This window comes from Hermetia illucens, chromosome 6, assembly GCF_905115235.1.
Source record: "Hermetia illucens chromosome 6, iHerIll2.2.curated.20191125, whole genome shotgun sequence".
Taxonomy (NCBI): domain Eukaryota; kingdom Metazoa; phylum Arthropoda; class Insecta; order Diptera; family Stratiomyidae; genus Hermetia; species Hermetia illucens.
In genome coordinates, this window is record NC_051854.1 from 29,120,692 (window position 1) to 29,139,724 (window position 19,033).

A 19,033-nucleotide genomic window follows, 5' to 3' on the forward strand; every position below is an offset into this window, starting at 1 on the left:
CTCAAAATACGACTGACCCGGTCAAAGAAGGACAAAGAATTAGAGTATTTTCTCGAGGAACGTGGGCATCTGGTGAACGTTACCCTGTCCCAATATAAAACTTCAGGTCTTTATTTTCTCATAGTGACTTACATCTAGACATGATTTCTCTTAAATTTACGATTAGCAAAAAACGATCTTAACTTGTTGCAAATGGGTGGCTATTACATCTGTTTAGCCAACAAAAACTTCTTTGCAACTTATTTTAATTTTTGTGTGTTATTTTTTCTTTTTTTTTTTTTAAGAAACGTACTTCATCTTCGTCATCAACGGCGCAACAACCGGTATTTGGTCTAGGCCTGCCTTAGTAAGGAACTCCAGATACCCCGAATTCGCGCCAAAGTCCATTCGCTGTCTGGCGTCCTGACCTACCCCTTCGCTCTATATCAATCAGGATCTTCCTCGTCTTCTTTTCCTACCATAGATATTGCCCTTATAGACTTTCCAGGGTGAATCACCGCAACCTGTTGAGCCAGATTTTGTCCACAACTAGACGGTCGTGGTATCGCTCATAGATTTCCTCGTTATGTACGACTACGAATTCGTCCATCGTCATGTAGGGTGCCAAAAATTCTTTGGAGGATTCTTCTCTCGCAGCTGAAATAGGCTCTGTTGACTGCCAACAACCTTACGCGGATTTCATCGATATAACTGTTATGATTTTCGATCTTAGACAGGAGAAATTTTCAACTGTCTCAAAGTTGTAGTCTCCTATCTTTGTTGTTTTCGTTTAACCAGTGCGATTCGATGTTGTTCGTTCTTTGGCGCGACGTTGCCACCATGTGCTTAGTCTTACCTTCATTAATGTGACCTGGATGAAGGTAGACTATAGATCTTGGGTTGTTCTTTCCATAATGTCAGTATCGTCAGCGTAGGCCAGTAGTTGGGTAGACTTGAAGAGGATGGTGTCCCTTGCATTGACGTCTGCATCGCGAATCACTTTCTCCAGGACCAGGTTAAAGAGGCCGCATGATAAGGTATCCTCCTCGCACATTGGTCAGGGTCAGCCTAGTGAGTCTTATCAATTTCATCGTATTCACTAAGAATAAACTTCGCCTGCACTGAAGGCGAAAGAAGGTTTAAGACAACTTACTTACGCTAACTTAATCTAACTTAACCTAACATGATTACTTAAAAACTATTTCCTACATTTAGCACATTACATGCCCTGTGCTCATTCTCTATGTACTTACACCAAGCAAGGAGTATCAAAGAGCGAGAATTTGTAAGGATGAAATTCAATTCCTACCAGGGCCGAAGAAATCTGGTCAATGGGATTTGTTAGGATTTGGATGATTTTCCGTTCTTTCGAAAAATTTGTCTATGAGATTGAGAAGGAATTGTCTAAGTAGTCTGTCATTTGCTCGCCGATATACTTCGGCGTCCCGGCCGCACTTTTTGTAAGACAGTCCAGTGGATTGTCTTAATATCTTTATCTTAAGTACGAGGTATCGCTATCGCTTTAACTGCCTTGTTGGGCTGGAGGTGTGAAGAATAAACTTATGTGTTATCGGCAAATTGAATCAGATCAATGCCGATTTCAAGGGACGGGACATAAGCGGTGAAAATGTTATACAGGGTTGGGCCAGAGGGGGATTCTTGTGGCACTCCAGATGTCACCGGTAAGAGATCGGAAGTGTTATTTCCGACGTTGAAATAAAACTATCTATCTTCGAAAAAACTATGATCGGATTAGAAAGCTGATTTTCAATTAATTTATAGATGAGTCCATTTACCAACACCGAGTCAAAGGCCTTTTCTAGGTCAAGAGCACAGGCTACGTAGGTTTGTTATTGACGTTTAGTCGGGTACTCATAGTATCGTGGAGGATGCTTACTCAGAGCGTGCTGGGTAGAGTGTTTGAATCGAAATCCAAACTTGTTAGGAATAATAGTGTTATTGAGATCAACACGATTTCGAATTCTTTCTGAAAATCAGGTGACAGTAAACACTGAAATTATCCACAACGAAGTCTTGCATAACACCTATAAAGGAGAAATTGATGCTGCAATAACCGCAACGAAAAGATCTGATGGATATGATCGACATCGACAAATCAACTTCACAAATACCCGAAGATCGTTATCTCTAGTACTGTCACAAATAAATTTGGCCGCAGTCTCAAAAAAAGATTGGCACACTGGTTTGACAACGATCGAAAGCTAGAAACGGAATGGAAAAATGCTGTATACCAAGCAATGTGATAATCTCAGAAAACATGTATACAGATAGAGTCTTATCACGAACCCCGTTGAGCATAAACGCTTCACACGCAGAAAAAGGAAGTGTGGCAGAACCAAGGCCTTTGAACTCAAAATGTACCAGCAGTAACCGCATCAAACACACAAGTTTTACAAACAAGTCTGCAGGCTGAAGCCATTTACACCTCCATGCTCACTCTGTCGAGACAAAGCGAATAACCTGATTTCGGACCGCATGGCCGTATTGATGCGATAGGTTGAGTATTTGGACGAATTGCTCAAAAACCGGAATATCGGCGAGTTGGAGGTTCCGCCAACTGAAGGCTGCTGCCACCATCAGGCATTGAGGAAACGATGATAAATAATGAGGTAAATTGGGTAGATTAGATTGAGTAGACTAAGATGTCAGGAGGGCCTTCGTTAAGTTTTGCTTGAAAGAAAATTTAAAGAGGCCTGCAGAATAGTGGATACTTAATTTGTTGAATGTTCGACAATAACTATTTAGGGTTCGTTATAATCATAGGCAGTTAGGTGTTGGCAAATAGAGTTGTATGTCTAATGCATATTGGTTGATCGTTGGAAGAGACTTTGTTGGAGATAACATCAGCATTAATTGTAACGCTAATAATATCAAAAGTGGAACAGGCACAGAGCAATATCCTTCTTGATGAGAGAGTCATTAAATTTAAAAGCCCGAGCCTGTATTTGAATCAATTCTTGATGAGTAGAAAAGAGGTATTATCTACCCCGTATATGAAAAAGGAGATATCTTCCAACACAGCAATTATAGAGGCTACTGCTGAATACGATCTATAAGATATTCTCCGCAATCTTGTGGCTCCGCATAGCCCCATATGCTCAGAACATCACCAGTCCATACCAAAGAAGCTTCACTCCAGGCAAATCAGCAACTGATCATATTTTCTTTTCGCGGTAAGCAGAGATGCAAGAAGACTATACACAGGAGATTCAACTTCCACCAGATTCTTAGAAATTTTATGGAGACGAAAAAGTCTTGCACTCAGGAGTTGCGTGAGGCAAATTCCGCGTATAATGGCTACTGTTATTGCGGTGTATATGATGCAGTGCATTGGTGTGCGCCCACGTGGTTGCGAGCACGTGGCAGTATTTGTTATAACAATAGATATTGCACAGCTGTATATGGTCTCCCACATCCCAGCGGGAACCAAAGGCAGAGCTTTCTTAAAGTTTCATTTCGGATTAATGGTAATGGATGTTAATGAAATCACTAAGCGAATGATGCTTCAAAATTCCTCTGTGGGAAGTTTGGTGGAAACAAACACGCGCAATATTCTCGTCAATAGATCTATGTTTGCTCTCCTAAGAAGTGAGGAGAATGCATCCGTTTCCTGCTGGGATAAGATGAAGAAAACCATCTAGGCAACATCGACACACCAGTACCACTTACCTACGTCGTCCTTACCCGAAAGGTGCACAAAGAGATTCCGTGTCCCTTCGCCGCTGAAGTTGCTCCTGCTGTCTATAGTCTTCTTGCAGAGATGAAAGCGGCAGCAGACGTTTTACAATTAATAACATCTGAGCCTGATGGAAATGCCAGAGACACTATCATCTTCAAGTCCAGCCAACTATTGTCCTATACGGACGATATTGAAATTATGGGAAGAACAATACAAGATGTACAAATTGCCTTCATCTAGATCGAGTAGACGGTGTCAGATCTTGAGCTGCATATTAATGAAGGCAAGACCAAATACATGGTCGCAAAGTCAGCACCAAATGCGAAGACAACATCAACATCAAATATCACGGGTCAATCGAAAATAAAAAAGATAGAAGAGTAAAATTTTGAAAGGGAGGAGGAGGAAAGGAGGATGTACGATCTCGAACCCTATATAACCATGCAATTTATGAGCGATACCACGACCGCTTGGTTGTGGATAAAATTGGGCTCAATAATCCGTATTAGTGAGAATAACGCAACCCGGAAACTCAATATTTCTATCTTTTCGGTTTTTTAAAGTTTTGTGTGAAACAAAACCTTATTAAAATCGATTCAATGTCTGTCTGTCAGTCACACCCGATTTACTCGGAAACGGTTGAACTAATTTTCACGAAATTCGGCGAGAAGATGTGGTCTATGAGTCTTAGGGGCTTCCCATACATACGAAAGGGATTTGTAATTTTCTTTTCACCAAATATAGTCATGTGGGATATCAGATGAAAGGGTTCGATTAGTTATTTTCGAAACTGATCGTAATCCTGGTCCTTGGTAAAACATAGGGTCGTGAGGGTTCAAAATGTGTGCACCAAAAAGTGAAACAAGTCTCGTTCTCAGTGACTCATAGTGACCCATCTATACGAAAATCTAGGCCTCACATCCCATTACGATATCTACTCAAATAAAGTTAATAATACCATATTATTATATTATAGAAATTTATCTGAAAACTCCCTTAATTTCATTCCAGAAGTACAAAATTTAGCATCAGTATAAATGATAATACAGTAAAATCTCGTTAATTCGTATCGTCAAAGGACTAACGATTTGGTACGAAAAATCAGAATTACCAATTATCGGGAGTGCAATATAAAGAAAACTAACTCTCGGGGTCGGCAGATTTGTATGAGTTAGTCGGAAATATGAATTGTCGATGTGTGAATTATCGGGATTCCACTGTATTAGACATAATTCTGAAGTTTGAAGGCAATCTAACTATTATTAACACAGCTATGCAAGGTCAAACTTTTGGACGTAAATTTATTACACTGTAAGACTTGTATGACATCATCATCATATAAAGTGAGCTCATATGAATGAGGGAGTTGGAGTTTGAAGAAAAAGTTTCTCGCACAAATTGAAGACAGAAGCTTTATACTCGCAGCGTCCAGCTTCTGGGATTCCAACTGGTTTGTATCTGTTTTGAGCAGCTCATTATAAAGATCTCGACAACAAACTGAACACTCGGAATGACAAGAGAGACCTGTATCGGCTTATAAAAATCCATGAACCAATACTTTTGCAAAACACTTCTGTTGTGTTAATTATAAGAACGGTACACTCTTTACCAACCGTTTCTAGTCGATAAAACGCTGGCCAATTCACAAATTTGGAAAAGCGAAGAAAACGATCGCTGTTACTCTGGTAGAGATATTCAAGATAAATTGAACACTCAGGCCAGCGAGAAAGATGTGTTTTGATTAATAAAAAACGGAAGCCAATGCACACAGGATACTATGGGGCCTTACCATACTATTTTTTGCTTTCGACAACACTGGCTAGTGCACTGAAAGCACGGATTTGTGAATGTTCTGACAAGTCTATCTGTGCTCATCATCGTCCCCAAAAAAGCACAAGTCAAATTCTATTGATAAGATAGAGATGAAATCAGCGGGTCAGACTTACATATCCACTAATCGTCTGCTGGCGTCTTTTTGTTCGTCTTGCTCATGCTCAAAGCCCAACTAATTTGAAATCATACGCGCTCGTTTTGATTCCGTTGCGGTGCGGGGGCGGGGTGAGGAAAAGCACGTGGTGTTATATTTATAATCACATGGAGGCGGCTCTTAGTTTCAGTTGATAGTCGTTCCCGCACAGTGGGGTTGTGTAATACTGTTAGTTAGGTTAATCTTTGTTTTCAGTGGAAATTCTATGAACAGTTTTATCTTATTTGACTCAATTAATAAATCATTTTGAGTGTAAGTTAATGATAATACGCTGTATCATATTTAAATATTTCTGTTATTGTTTGGTATAAGAAATTCTAGAAAGAAAGGCGATAACGTCGGATTTTCCGTATAAGTTGTCTGGTTTTCACATTAAAGTTCAAAGCAGTGGAACAAAAGTGTTCGAAAAATCGAACGAGGGACAAGTGAAAAAATGGCAAAATACTTTTCCCGGGGAGTTGATATTCCGAGAATACTTGACGACGCTGTGGTTGAGCTGCCTGAGCCTCAGCCCCTTGATCTCGTTGCCCCGGGTTCGAATCCCGGTTCGTCATGGATGTTTGCATTCGTTTTTGTGCTTACCACTTGCAAAGCATTTAGGGTGATAGTAATAAAACGGAAGAATAATCTGACTCCAATTAATGAGTGAACCAGAAACATACATAAAAATATATTACAACACACACGTGTAACAATCAGTTGTGATGATCCTTCAAGAAGTTGTAAAGTCTGTTAACATTACTTTCCGCCACTTCGAAACTTAGCTATATGTAAAAATAACACAATTATAACCGCCCTTTTTGCAGAAGTCCCTAAACCTTAATTATTCTTATTATATGCATTTGTTTTCAATTTACGGCATTCCCATAACCACAAAAGATACTGCGGAACTACTGGCTTTATCGCCATTTTCTGAATGTTTCCAAAATCCATTTTACAACGCCAATATTGATCATTATGCAGCAGAATCCCACTAATTCGTATGGTCAAGGCATTATGGGTTTTGTACGAATTATTGGGATCACCAATTATCCGGATAAATAGCGCAAATCAGTTCTGGAGACCGGTAAATTTGTATGAATTATCTGGAAATACGAAGAATCGGGATACGAAATATCGTGTTTCCACTCTATCTAATTTTTTGCTCGGGTTTTCCGGTATGGTATAATTTGGCGATTTTTGTCTAATGTGCCTTCTATTCATTTACGGATGGAAACTAAAAAGTTGACTATAATTCTAATTTAACTTTGGAAGGGGGGGGGGGTCTGGAATGCAGCATCTGTATTAATAAATTCATTGTTTTTCTCAAAGTAATTCAGTTAGATACGTATATATGTAGATACCGAGCGGTGATTCTGTCTTTTAGTCATATTGGGCGTCTCATTATGACTCTATGTAAAACCATGAATGAGAGAAAATAAATTATGGTGTTTCCCACAAGGTTCGTTGCCGTCTTGCGGTTGACATCAATGTGAGACCTTAAGTAGATTAACTGTTGAATTTCAAGATTTTGAATTAAGAAGCAGTGAAAGAGTATTTCTAAGAAGTAATTATAATAAATAATTAAATAATCAAATGAGGATTATAATGTTCCGCCTCCACTTGTAGAACAAGTCTCTGCCCTGGAAGCATCGTGGTCTGCTCCTATATATGCATATGTACATATATTTCAAATCACGATATGAGTGCCAATTATATTCAGGGCGAATTCGCCTCGTTTTAAAATACACTAGACTTGAAGCATTATTAATTCTAATGCTGCAATCAATGTCTTGATTAAATTCCCTATAAGGGTGATGGTTGGTGGTCAAAGGGTAGTATAGGTCAGGGGAAAACGTGGATTGGTACCCACGATGGAGCATAAAACCTGGGAAACGCCTGCTGAACCAACCCCAACAGCTCTACTACCAAACCCTATCTCCACCTCCGCGTGGTGACCGCCGGGATCTCTTTCTTAAGAAAAGCTGCACAAGGAGAAGGGTGAATGCGAGTCTCCCGCGCTTAAAAACGGGACAAATTCTATCGACTGGTCCTCCAGGTTGGGGGTTGGGTGGGGCTGACAACCTTACATGGAAAACAACTTGTTACGAAGCCACAACAGAGGAACCTCGGACTGGACGGATTACACAACGATGAACCCGGCAAAGACAAAGGAATAACGATTTGTGCATTTTCTCATGGAACGTGTGCTCCCTGTACAGAGAAGAAGCTGCTGAGCAGTTAGCCGATACCTTGTGCCAATATAGGGCTGATGTAATAGCATTGCAGGAGATGCGTTGGACAGGGACCAGTTTCCTGGAGAAGAGTCGCTACACCATATATTATAGCGGCCATCCAGTAAGCCATGTGCTCGGAGTAGGTTTCTTAGTCAGCCAAAAAATGAAACCTACTGTTATCGGCTTTGAAAACATAAGCGAACGGCTATGCACTCTGCACTTGCGAGGCAAGTTTAAAAATATAAGCCTCATTAACGTTCACGCCCCTACAGAGAAGACTGCAGAGTCGGAGAAGGATACCCTCTACGAGGCAGTAGAACGAACCCTCGAAGCCTGTCCCGAGTTGGATATCAAAATCATACTTGGGGATTTTAACAGCCAAGTAGGGAAGGGGCCCGTATTCAGGCGATATGTTGGCTCCCATAGCTTACACCAAAATACAAATGATAACGGACTGCGGATTATTCAGTTAGCAGTGTCACACGAAATGGTTGTTGGAAGTACCTGGTTTGCGCAGAAAGCAGAGACGCAGAGATTTATCCGTCGAGCGGAGAAGCGACTACACAGACGGAAAAAGGAAGCTTGTGAGAACCAACAAGTCTGTGAACTAGAAAAGTACAGGGAGCAACCGCACCAGGTGCGGAAGTTTTACCAACAAGTCAGTAGGATGAAGCCTTATACACCCCGATGCTTATCCTGACGAGACAAAAAGGGAAATCTTATTTCCGTCAGAATGGGAATATTGGAGCGATGGGTTGAGTACTTTGATGAGCTACTGAAGCAGAACATCGGCGAGTAGGAGGTCCCGCCAACTGATTTTACTGCATATCCTATTTTAGTAAGTTTCTCTTTTATGTCATTAAGATCAACTTTCGGTTCAATGCCCTTGATCACAACGCACAGGCCTTTGCTACTCTTAAGCTAGTATATGTAGCATTGTCGTTCTTTCGTAGCGAATAGAATAGTTTTGTATTTTCGTCTCGTTGATCTATCCTTTTTTGATAGGAACAATGTGAAAATTGTTTTTCCCGAGTGTTGCTTGTAATTTGTGCACCAAATTTTTTCTGCTTTTCGCATGAAGGTAAATCGGAGGGGGCTTAGCTTTTGGGATTATTTTTGGTTTTTTATCCGCTTCTGGTGTCAAAAGTTGAAATTGACTTTCACTGAATGTACTATCATCCACCGTGAGTTTCGAAACTTTCTTAGCATTGCTGGTTATTTTCGACGAATCTGGACTGCAAGGCCTTTTAATGATGGTGACATAGTGATCGATCACAGTTTGTTTTATAGTAGCCTTGCCAGACGAAGATGTAGATGCTTTAGACGTTTCATTATTGCCATTAAATTCATTCACTTTGCTTCTAGCTTGCCTTGGTGTCAAGCTCTTTCGAGCTATTAGCCTTTCCAGAAATCCATCCTGTGTAGACTGAATGTTTAATTGCTGTAGGCTGCTGCACAAACACAATTACCCAGGAACTGACGAAATTTTTTTAAACTTTCAATTAAAATCTGTCATATTAACCAATCTTGATGGACAGACGTCGAAACTATATAAATGCCAGACTGATTGTATAGCAGATCCCTAAGAATAAACGTTTCTACTCTATGTATTAAGATCTATGCCTGTAAAAAAATTGCCTTGAAATTACTTTACTTTTATTTGATTATTTTTGGACATCTATGATTTATTAATGCTTTCCTTCTTTTTTTTAACTATCCAACTTACAGAGTTTGAAGGTGGTATTGTTTCAAGCTATACTAATTCATTACCTTTTTGGTTACCACTGCGCTAAAATTGTTGATGAAAGGATAACCTTTTTATTATTTATTTATATTAACTATTCTCAGGGAACTAATACCTGAGAATAATTAGATAGGGTTTAAGTAAATACTGATAGTTTTATGGTAGATGGATTATATAACACTTATTTGTTCTGAATATTGATCTAGCTTTTGCAAATCCTTAACTGACGCCAGGTCTAAAAACAACACATGACAGTTTTATGTAGATTAGAAATTTTATTGATAGTCCAACAGTCAACTGTTTTAGTTATTGTCATCGAGGAGCTATACTTCATAATTTTATTGAAATTTGATCAAACGTTGGTAAATTGCTCATGTTAATTTGTTAGTTGGCCGTCTTCGTTTACATAATTCAACGTAACAATCACCGTGAAACATTTTGTGCTGAACAAGTTCCTTTCGACGTGTTATTACTTCAATCGGGATAGTTGGATATTTACCCTAAGTCCGGCGATTGTTTAGAATTAGAGGCTTCTTTTTATTAGCACTTTTTTTGTGTAAATTGGCTGGTTTCCCCCTATAATTGTGATTTATGTTGGCTTTTAGAAATTAAAATCAGCGGAAAGAATGGAAAATCATTTGGAAAAATCAGGTCTGAATGATGGCCTATCGTGCGAGCAACTATTCTCATCCAGCGAGGGGCTTACATACAAGTGAGTAGTTTCTGATGATTTTATTCCATTCTCACAAATGTTTACAAGGAAATAATCATTTTATCTATGATTGTTTGTCTGCTTACTTTTCAGTGACTTCCTCATTCTGCCTGGATTTGTAGATTTTCCAGCCGACTCGGTGGACTTGTCTGCACCATTGACCAAGAATATCACACTGAAAGCTCCATTGGTTTCATCGCCCATGGATACAGTTACAGAAGCAGACATGGCTATTGCGATGGCGGTAAGTAGATATGAATTATCCTTGGTCGCGATTATGATTTTTATGGATGAGATTAAGTTATTGGTGTCTGGTCTCTTTTCTTCATTTTTAATTTACCTAATTCTTTGGTTTTTGCTATTTTTAGTGGAAGTGACCCTTCGTTTAGTTCTTCTTTTCCAAATTCTTGGCTTGGTATTATCACTTCCGTATTGTCACAATGTTACACGGATGTTATCTAATACTAGCATTAAGTGCCAAGCATTTAGGCTCGGGCGATCCTCCCTACCTAAAAATATATATGGAGGATAGTATATATATCAATAATATACGTGGAGCGACCCGTCTTGCCAACTAACAGCATGTCATGCTTGTTGTTTAGTATATGACGATAAGTTAAACATTGCTGGTTCAAATACATGCCATAAGTCGAACTGTGGAGCACTGCCTGCGGCTCATATAGGAAAATCGGATATGTTTCCCTGATCATGCACTATAACAGTGCACCAAAAATTGAGATGGTTCAAAGTCTCTAATTCCGAACGCGACCACGCCTTCCTGAATGGCACACGTAAATGCATCTGTCTCAGCAAAGGGCTGCCCAGAACACAATTATTATATCTGTTCGATAAATGGAGATCTACAAATGGCTGCTGTATTTGACGCTTTCGAATTCCAATCATGACTCGCCCCTGGTCTGATTTCACCCTACTTAGATGATTAAAAAATTGATCCTCCAAGGTAAGTGGAATCAAACCGCACTTGACTTACAAACAGCTCGCTTGTTCCTTGATGTGAAAATAAGGGCGTAGTGAGTCCATGTGGCGGTGATGTTGTGTTGCAGCGACAATGAAGCCGCTGCCTCCGATGTCACGAGACAGGTTCATCCACCGACAGATAGAAGCTGGGTGATACATTTGGAATTTGGTCAAACGCTTTTCACTCTGTCTTCATATACAGCTATACTCCGAATGCATACGCTAGTAAAGGGATAGCGAATACATTCAGTGCATTTATTTTATCCTTCCCCGAGAGATGCTATTTTCGTACCAGCCTCACTTGCCGCAGGAATTCGGACAGCAGAGCAACCTTCAAATCAACTCGAGTAGAATTTCTAGGTATGTGGAGGTCGTCAATGCTATGTCCGACATGCGGCTCTATACTTGTCTGAACATGCCTACTACTCGCAACGGACTTCTAAACTGATTGTCAGTACCAGCATACAACTTGATGGCATTTAAATACATCAAGTGTGTCAGGTCGCACTTAGCACGTAGGCTACATTTAATTGCAAAATCATGCCCCCCCTGGCATCATTAAAAAGCCATGACAGAGGGTTCAGTGCCTTACTAAACCAAATAGGACTCAATGGATCCCCTTGGAAAATGCCTCTCCGTATACGGATGGTCTCTGAGGTGAGAGTGGTATCCCACTCTTCCACGAATATCGCCAGAAAATTTATTAATTTCGGATTAATGCGATACAGGTTTAGAACATCCATCAGCCAGGAATATTGTCGAAAGCCTTTGCATAATCGATATAGCAACTAAAGATATCTCTTTGGTCTCTAGTTACCTGCCCTACAACTATTGACTCGATAATGACTTGTTATATGTAACCACATTGTCCAACTGTGTATTCCTTCTGTTCCTGAACTGAATGTTGTTGGTCTCGCGGTCCGCATTACCCTTCCACTAATAATGGCCATTATGATTTTGTAGATGTTTGGTAAGCATATTATCGGTATTGTATCTGCGGAGTCTTACACCGTGTACTTTTTAGGAATAAGGTAAATAATCTCTGCAGTGATGAAGGGCGAATATTTTTCGGGCCGACTAATGGCCTGATTTATGCTATATACCAGCCGACCGTGTATACTGATGCACTTTTGTACCATAAATTCTGCACCCGATCCACACCAGGAATCCTCCGTTCAGAAGAGGATGTTCTTCGGTAACATCCGCAAAGTTCATGTGCTTTATGTTGGGCGGGCAACTTTATTCTTCACTCATCTGCTGGCATTCCTATTGTTATTTTAGAGAAATAAGTATATATCCAGTTTCATCGTTTGTAACACGTTTCTAGGTATTTATGTAAAATTATTTTCAAAAAATGTAGTCTTAATTAAAACTTGAATTAAGTTTGTCAAACGAAAATCTTCTGCTTTGATTTGAATTTAGTTGACTCTCTAAGCAAAATCAATTGAAGTAAAATAATTGTTTGTATGAGCAAATTGCGTCTGGATCGAATATTTATATATCAGAGGGTAATTATATATATTTGTTTTGCCCTAGGCTTCTCATCGACGATGACCAGCAACTGAAGAGGTGGAAGCGGTACGGTTCTCAACCGTATAACATCTTCTTGTGGATCAAATCCACCAATGCACTCAAGCGGGAGAAAGCTCCTAAGCTGCGGAACTGCATTTTCCGCAAAGCTAATACTTTTTTCCAATACATAAATTCTGGAAATTCAAGATTCCCAGAGAAGAGAAGAAGGGTTCATTGTTACGGTTTCGAAAAAGGAACCTGTATTGAGTGCGATATTTTTAAAAGGTATTCGTGTGTTTCCTGCCGTCGCAAATAAAGTGCATCAAATAAGAAAAATTCGGGAGTTTAGTCGATAGAGAGCACGCTGTGTTTTGTTCTAGAGTTTCCTGCACTGCAAGCATGAACATTTTGCGGCTCATTCTGAAACAGTGTACTGAGTTCAGATTCCCGCTTTACCTACTTCTTATCGACTTCGAGAAAGCTTTTGGTAGGGACAACAAGACATGTTTTTGGTATGCTTTATTCAGTGGGTGGTTCACGGAGAAACTATTATAATAGTTATTGTAAGAGGCATATGTAATGGCGCAAAATATCAAGTGCATCTATCGAGGTAACATGTTCGTGAAATTCGAAATCTAAGAAGAAAACCGATATTTTTTTGGGAGGAATGGACTACAGAAAAAACACACATTTAAAGTTGATAATTAGGTTTCCCTCATCCTCTTTGTAAAACGTCTAAGTATTTCTCAGTTATATTCAGCCCGTCACCACTTTTTCTTTGTTCTCCTATTTTAAGTGAAGTTTGGGGCTTGTTTGATAAATTCAAGGAAATTCTAAAATTCAGTTTCATTGAGTGCTATCAACTTATTTATACCTCTTGCGCTATTGTGATGACCTTCTTTTGTTAATAAAGCTGTTTCTAGTTGTGGGTTTTGAAATAATACAAAACTCGCCATTCTAGGCCTAACAAACTGCCATTAGTATATGACCCCCCCCCCCCTTCTAAACCTGAATTGCAATACAAATAGTTATCGCGAGATAACACAACCCTTCGGTTAGTTCAAAATAATATTTGCGAATTATCTCCAAAAAAACAACTGTAAAAATCTTAATATTTACATTATGAACAGGTTGAAGTATATCAAAAGGCGCATGGTCTTCATTTCAAGGAATGAAAAGCAAACATATGTCTTCGAACGAAAAGCAAATTCACTTCTTTAGCAGCAAAAGTTTTTTTTCGCGATTTCTAAAGAAAAAAAAATTGGGTTACGTCACTTTTGTCGCAAGGGTCCGATATGCACACATCAGTATGCAGTAGTAGACAATCTTTGCTTACAATGAGCATAATATATTTCATATGTACATATATCTGAAAGTTTAGAAATATATAAAGGAATATTAGGCGATGACGCCTTTACGGTTTCTTACCAGGGGCAAATCGTCAGATGCTGCCTCACCTCTACCCAGGGAGCAGCGTAACCGAATTCGCAGAACACAACATGACTACGAATTATATTGAGCGCAATACTATTGACATACTAAGTCCGCATCAACTTGATGCCAGACTGGACTTAGGACCCCGCAATTTTCAAAAAAGAAATTTAAAGAAATATTTTGAATTTATAACTAAACGTGCACATAAAATGAACACAAAAGCTTTATACCTGGAGCACCCACTTTCTGGTATTCCAGCTTGTTGATATTTGGCTTCACTGATTGATTGTCTTCTCTGTAGTCGACGTCATCGTACCTTCTTTGTGGTAAGGTCCAGTTCGAAATATTTGGAATACTTAAACCAATACGAAAACTAAGGATCGAAAATTCAGTTTGGTTCCTCTGAACATTTAAATAAAAAAATTGTTAACGAATTCCACTAAATTTTTCGTTTCTTTCTTTCTCTCATTTTAGCTTTGCGGTGGCATTGGTATCATACATCATAATTGCACCCCCGAATATCAAGCCAATGAAGTTCATAAAGTAAAGAATTACAAACATGGTTTCATACGCGATCCCGCCGTTCTTTCACCCGATAACACAATAGCCGATGTTTTGATCGCAAAGAGTAAAAACGGTTTTACTGGCTATCCAATTACAGCGAATGGAAAACTTGGGGGTAGTCTTTTAGGCCTTGTAAGCTCACGTGATATCGACTTTCGCGAGAACCAACCACAATTGAAATTGGGTGAAATCATGACGAAAGTCGATGAACTGATCACAGCACCGAATGGTGTGACACTACAAGAAGCGAATGAGATTCTTGAGAAAAGCAGGAAGGGAAAACTGCCAATTGTGAATGATGCAGGAGAACTGGTTGCATTGATCGCCCGAACAGATTTGAAAAAGGCTCGAATCTATCCAAATGCTTCAAAAGATAGCAACAAGCAATTACTCGTTGGTGCAGCCGTGGGAACCCGAGAAGAAGATAAAGAGCGTATTGCACTCCTTGTAGAAAATGGAGTCGATGTAATAGTCCTAGATTCGTCGCAGGGAAACTCCATATATCAGATCAACATGATCAAGTATATAAAAAAAACTTATCCCGTACTGCAGGTTATTGGTGGCAACGGTAAGTTTCTTATTGGAGCTCTATCTATATTTCCTGACCTTATATCATTTTGCAGTTGTGACACGAGCTCAAGCGAAAAACCTCATCGACGCTGGAGCAGATGGTCTGCGAGTTGGTATGGGAAGCGGGTCGATATGTATCACTCAAGAAGTTATGGCATGCGGATGTCCTCAGGCCACGGCCGTCTACCAAGTTAGCAATTATGCTCGACAATTCGGCGTTCCTGTTATCGCTGATGGTGGTATCCAATCGGTGGGGCATATCATTAAAGCTCTGGCCATTGGCGCATCAACAGTGATGATGGGTTCACTACTCGCGGGAACGTCTGAATCGCCCGGCGAATATTTCTTTTCGGACGGTATTCGTCTAAAGAAATATCGTGGTATGGGCAGCTTGGAAGCGATGCAACGTAAAGATGCCAAAGGATCGGCCATGAGCCGATATTATCATACGGATGTTGATAAATTGCATGTTGCTCAGGGTGTTAGTGGTACCATTGTTGATAAGGGATCAGCCTTACGATTCCTACCATACATTAAATGTGGAGCGCAACACAGCTGCCAGGATATCGGAGCGAGAAGTATAGAGGAGCTAAAGTAAGAACACCAAATATCTGGTGGTTATTTTAATTAAATTTATTGGCTATTTTAATTTCAGGAAAATGATATATACTGGGGAACTGCGTTTCGTTAGGCGTACACAATCAGCTCAAATTGAAGGAAACGTCCACGGGTTATTCTCATATGAGAAGCATCTGTTCTAATATTCGGGATTTGTTTTGTGGATGCCGGAGTAGAGGGTCTGCAAGTCGGGGTGGAAGCGGTTGAAGGGGCATATCAATAAAGCGTGCATCAACTGTGATAATAGAATCATTGCCCCCGGGAATGTCTGGCGAATAGTTTTTCTCAGCTAGGTTCCTACGATTCCTACTACCGATATGTATTTGCTATCGGGGGACCTAGATACGTTCGATTGATTCAGAATCACATAGTGCAATCCACTTTACATGATGAGAACTAAATACCTCAATATAAAAATAAGAAATAACTATAACAATGTCAAAATGAGAATATATTAAAAAAAGTTAAAGATTAGAAGATGAAAAATGGTATAAAATAATCAAAACTAAATGAATCTTTTTTTGCTTTACAAAATTGTATTGTCATTTTTACTTCTTAGATATTGTTATACTCTTTTATTGTGATTCTAGAATGATAATTATAAATAAATTGTGTTAACGTTTTTTTCATTGTTGGTGTTAATAGTTGTGTGTTCACGGAGCAGTTTGTAGACCATCTAATCTACTGGCCAACTGATCGTAGTAAAGTACCTGGCCTTATCGAAAAATATAAGAAGAAACCAGCATCTGCAGAACACTGCTTTGAACAAAATTCATCATCTCTGGCCCAATGGCAAGGTAGCGGACATTGTCAAACTTCCGATCAATTCTTGCTGATTCACCAAACTGACTATAAGGCCGGCTGACTGGCTTATCATACTTACAGACAAATGTGTCCTCGTAATTAAACCGTGAACTCGGTAAGGTTGTACATTTCTTCCCTCATGTGTTAACATCAGCTACCCTGCGTGTCAATCTCCGATCCTCCCAAAGTTTTCAAACAGAAAAGGGGAATTTAGAAGAAAATAGACACGAATTTTAGATCAAATACTCCGAAAAAGAATTGAGTAGAAGCTCCCTTTGAACAGTGATGAAGAAGCTCAATAGGGTTATCCTGCGCGTGTCATCAATTCGAATGTTGACGGTGACTGGGCAAGAAGTGATGCTTAGAAGGGTTAACAATATGATTTACCCACTGAAAAATCAAAGCCCCATAAAGTGCTGTCACGTCACCTTTGCTTTACGGCATATGCATTCCTTAATCTAAGAAAGTAAAATATCGTGGAATACATGTGGGCAGAAGAGAATTCCTGGAAGAAAGAATTTGAAATCAAAAACTCAAGTCAAGTTAGAATTCAAAAATCTGCACAGGATACTTAATAATTTGCCAAGCGCACTATCAATTGAAAGTATTAGTATGTAATGCACTCAATCATGGTCATTTTCAGAAGATGGTTTTGCTCCCATCAACTTTTGGTTTTTCTCCAACAATTAATTCTCCAGCAATCGTGGGTCCTAAAAACAATGACACAGTTCATGATCTAGCACACCTAATGATTCGCACAATGAATTAATTTAGCACAAGCAAATATTTTCGCCGGTCTATAAATAGTGCGTGTATGGTTGTCACACGGCTTAAACCAGCAACTGATTACTTGGTTCATTGACGGATCCCTCACAGCAGAGGGAGCGGGTGTCGGTGTCATTGGTCCAAGGAAAATGTACTTTGAGCCAATGGACAGGTACACTAGCATATTCCAGGCGGAAATTTACGCCATAGACAAATGTGCCTCCTTTAATCTGCAAAGGAACTACAGGGGGCAGAACATAGCTATTCTCACCGATAGCCAAGCAGCGATCAAGGCACTTAGGTCCAACCAGGTGAACTCTAAACTGGTATGGGAATGCCTTGAGAGACTGAATACACTCGGCTCGTCCAACAAGGTCTGGATACTTTGGGTTCCAGGCCATGCTGGGTTGGAAAGCAACGAGGCAGCGGACGAACTAGCCAAGAAGGGAGCAGTGATGCCTTTACACGGGCCAGAACCCTTCTGTGGAATCGGAAACGGTTTCATGGCTATGAATCTAAGAAACGAAGAGAAACGGTTGAGGGAACTATATTGGGCGGGCCTACCAGGGATGGAGCAGTCCAGTGTGCTTATTGGGGGATACGAACCCATGCGTACAAAGGATTGCTTAAACCTCACCAAAAAGAACCTCTCAATCATAGTGGGAAGTCTCAGTGGTCATTGTCGGCTAAACTATCACCTAGGGAAGCTAGGGATATCTACGGACACTGCCCGCAGGTTTTGTGAGGAGGAGGACGAAACCTCTATGCACGTCCTGGGACAGTGTCCAGCACTTGTGGAAAGTAGGTCGAGACATCTGGGAGAACTCTTAATACCAGATGCAAAGCTGAAACATCTGAAAGTGGGGAACATACTAAAGTTCCTAACGGTTACAGGCCTGCTTTTTTTTTTTTTTTATGGATGGAGGTGGAAATCTTAGAAAGACGCTGCTGCGCCAGGTTGCAGCAGTGTGTGGGATTCACACCCACTAAAACCACCCCCACTCTCCCGCCCCTCCTCGCGGGACCACCGTGAAGTATTACTTCGCGGGGGAGGCTCTGGTTCGCTATACCAGCTCGTCCATGTCACGTCTCCGTCGCGCCGCCTTCCGAGCTCGATCCAACTCCAGGAGTTTTGTCTGCACCACGGCTACTGCTTCATTTACCGCCATCCAGTTTTCCTCCGACTTCAACATCTCTTCCACCAGGTTGGAGGGCTCGATGTCCGCCCCTAAGATGCTGTTCAACCTCCTTTTCTGCTGCAGAAATCTGGGACAATGGAACATAACGTGCTCCGGGTCCTCGAGTGTAGCACCGCATTCAGGACAGTTGGGAGACTCGTCCAACTCGAAGCGATGCAAGTACTTCCTATAGCCACCGTGTCCCGTAAGGAACTGTGTCAGGTGGTAATTCAATTCTCCTTGCTTTCGGTTGACCCATTTCTCGATACACG

At 40.3% G+C, this 19,033-nt stretch overlaps 1 protein-coding gene across 3 annotated transcripts; it reads left to right on the forward strand.

Annotated features, from left to right (window-relative positions):
• The first annotated feature begins 5,577 nt into the window (after positions 1-5,577).
• Positions 5,578-16,643, forward strand: LOC119658900 (inosine-5'-monophosphate dehydrogenase-like). 3 transcript variants are annotated; one of them, XM_038066703.1, is made up of 6 exons: positions 5,578-5,918; positions 10,232-10,338; positions 10,432-10,582; positions 14,737-15,394; positions 15,450-15,990; positions 16,052-16,643. In XM_038066703.1, the coding sequence occupies exons 2-6, from the start codon at positions 10,253-10,255 to the stop codon at positions 16,155-16,157; spliced, it is 1,542 nt and encodes a 513-aa protein (XP_037922631.1). In that variant the 5' UTR covers positions 5,578-5,918; positions 10,232-10,252; the 3' UTR covers positions 16,158-16,643. The 3 variants fall into 3 exon arrangements, with proteins under 3 accessions (XP_037922631.1, XP_037922633.1, XP_037922632.1); XM_038066705.1 differs by lacking the exon at positions 5,578-5,918 and adding an exon at positions 9,965-9,988; XM_038066704.1 differs by lacking the exon at positions 5,578-5,918 and adding an exon at positions 10,103-10,130.
• Positions 16,644-19,033: the final 2,390 nt, after the last annotated feature.

Bases quoted from the DNA above. Each gene is read 5' to 3' on its own strand.
- LOC119658900 (XM_038066703.1), top strand. From the start codon at position 10,253: ATGGAAAATCATTTGGAAAAATCAGGTCTGAATGATGGCCTATCGTGC. The intron at 10,339-10,431 runs GTGAGTAGTTTC...CTTACTTTTCAG, and splicing joins AGCGAGGGGCTTACATACAA to TGACTTCCTCATTCTGCCTG. The intron at 10,583-14,736 runs GTAAGTAGATAT...CTCTCATTTTAG, and splicing joins ACATGGCTATTGCGATGGCG to CTTTGCGGTGGCATTGGTAT.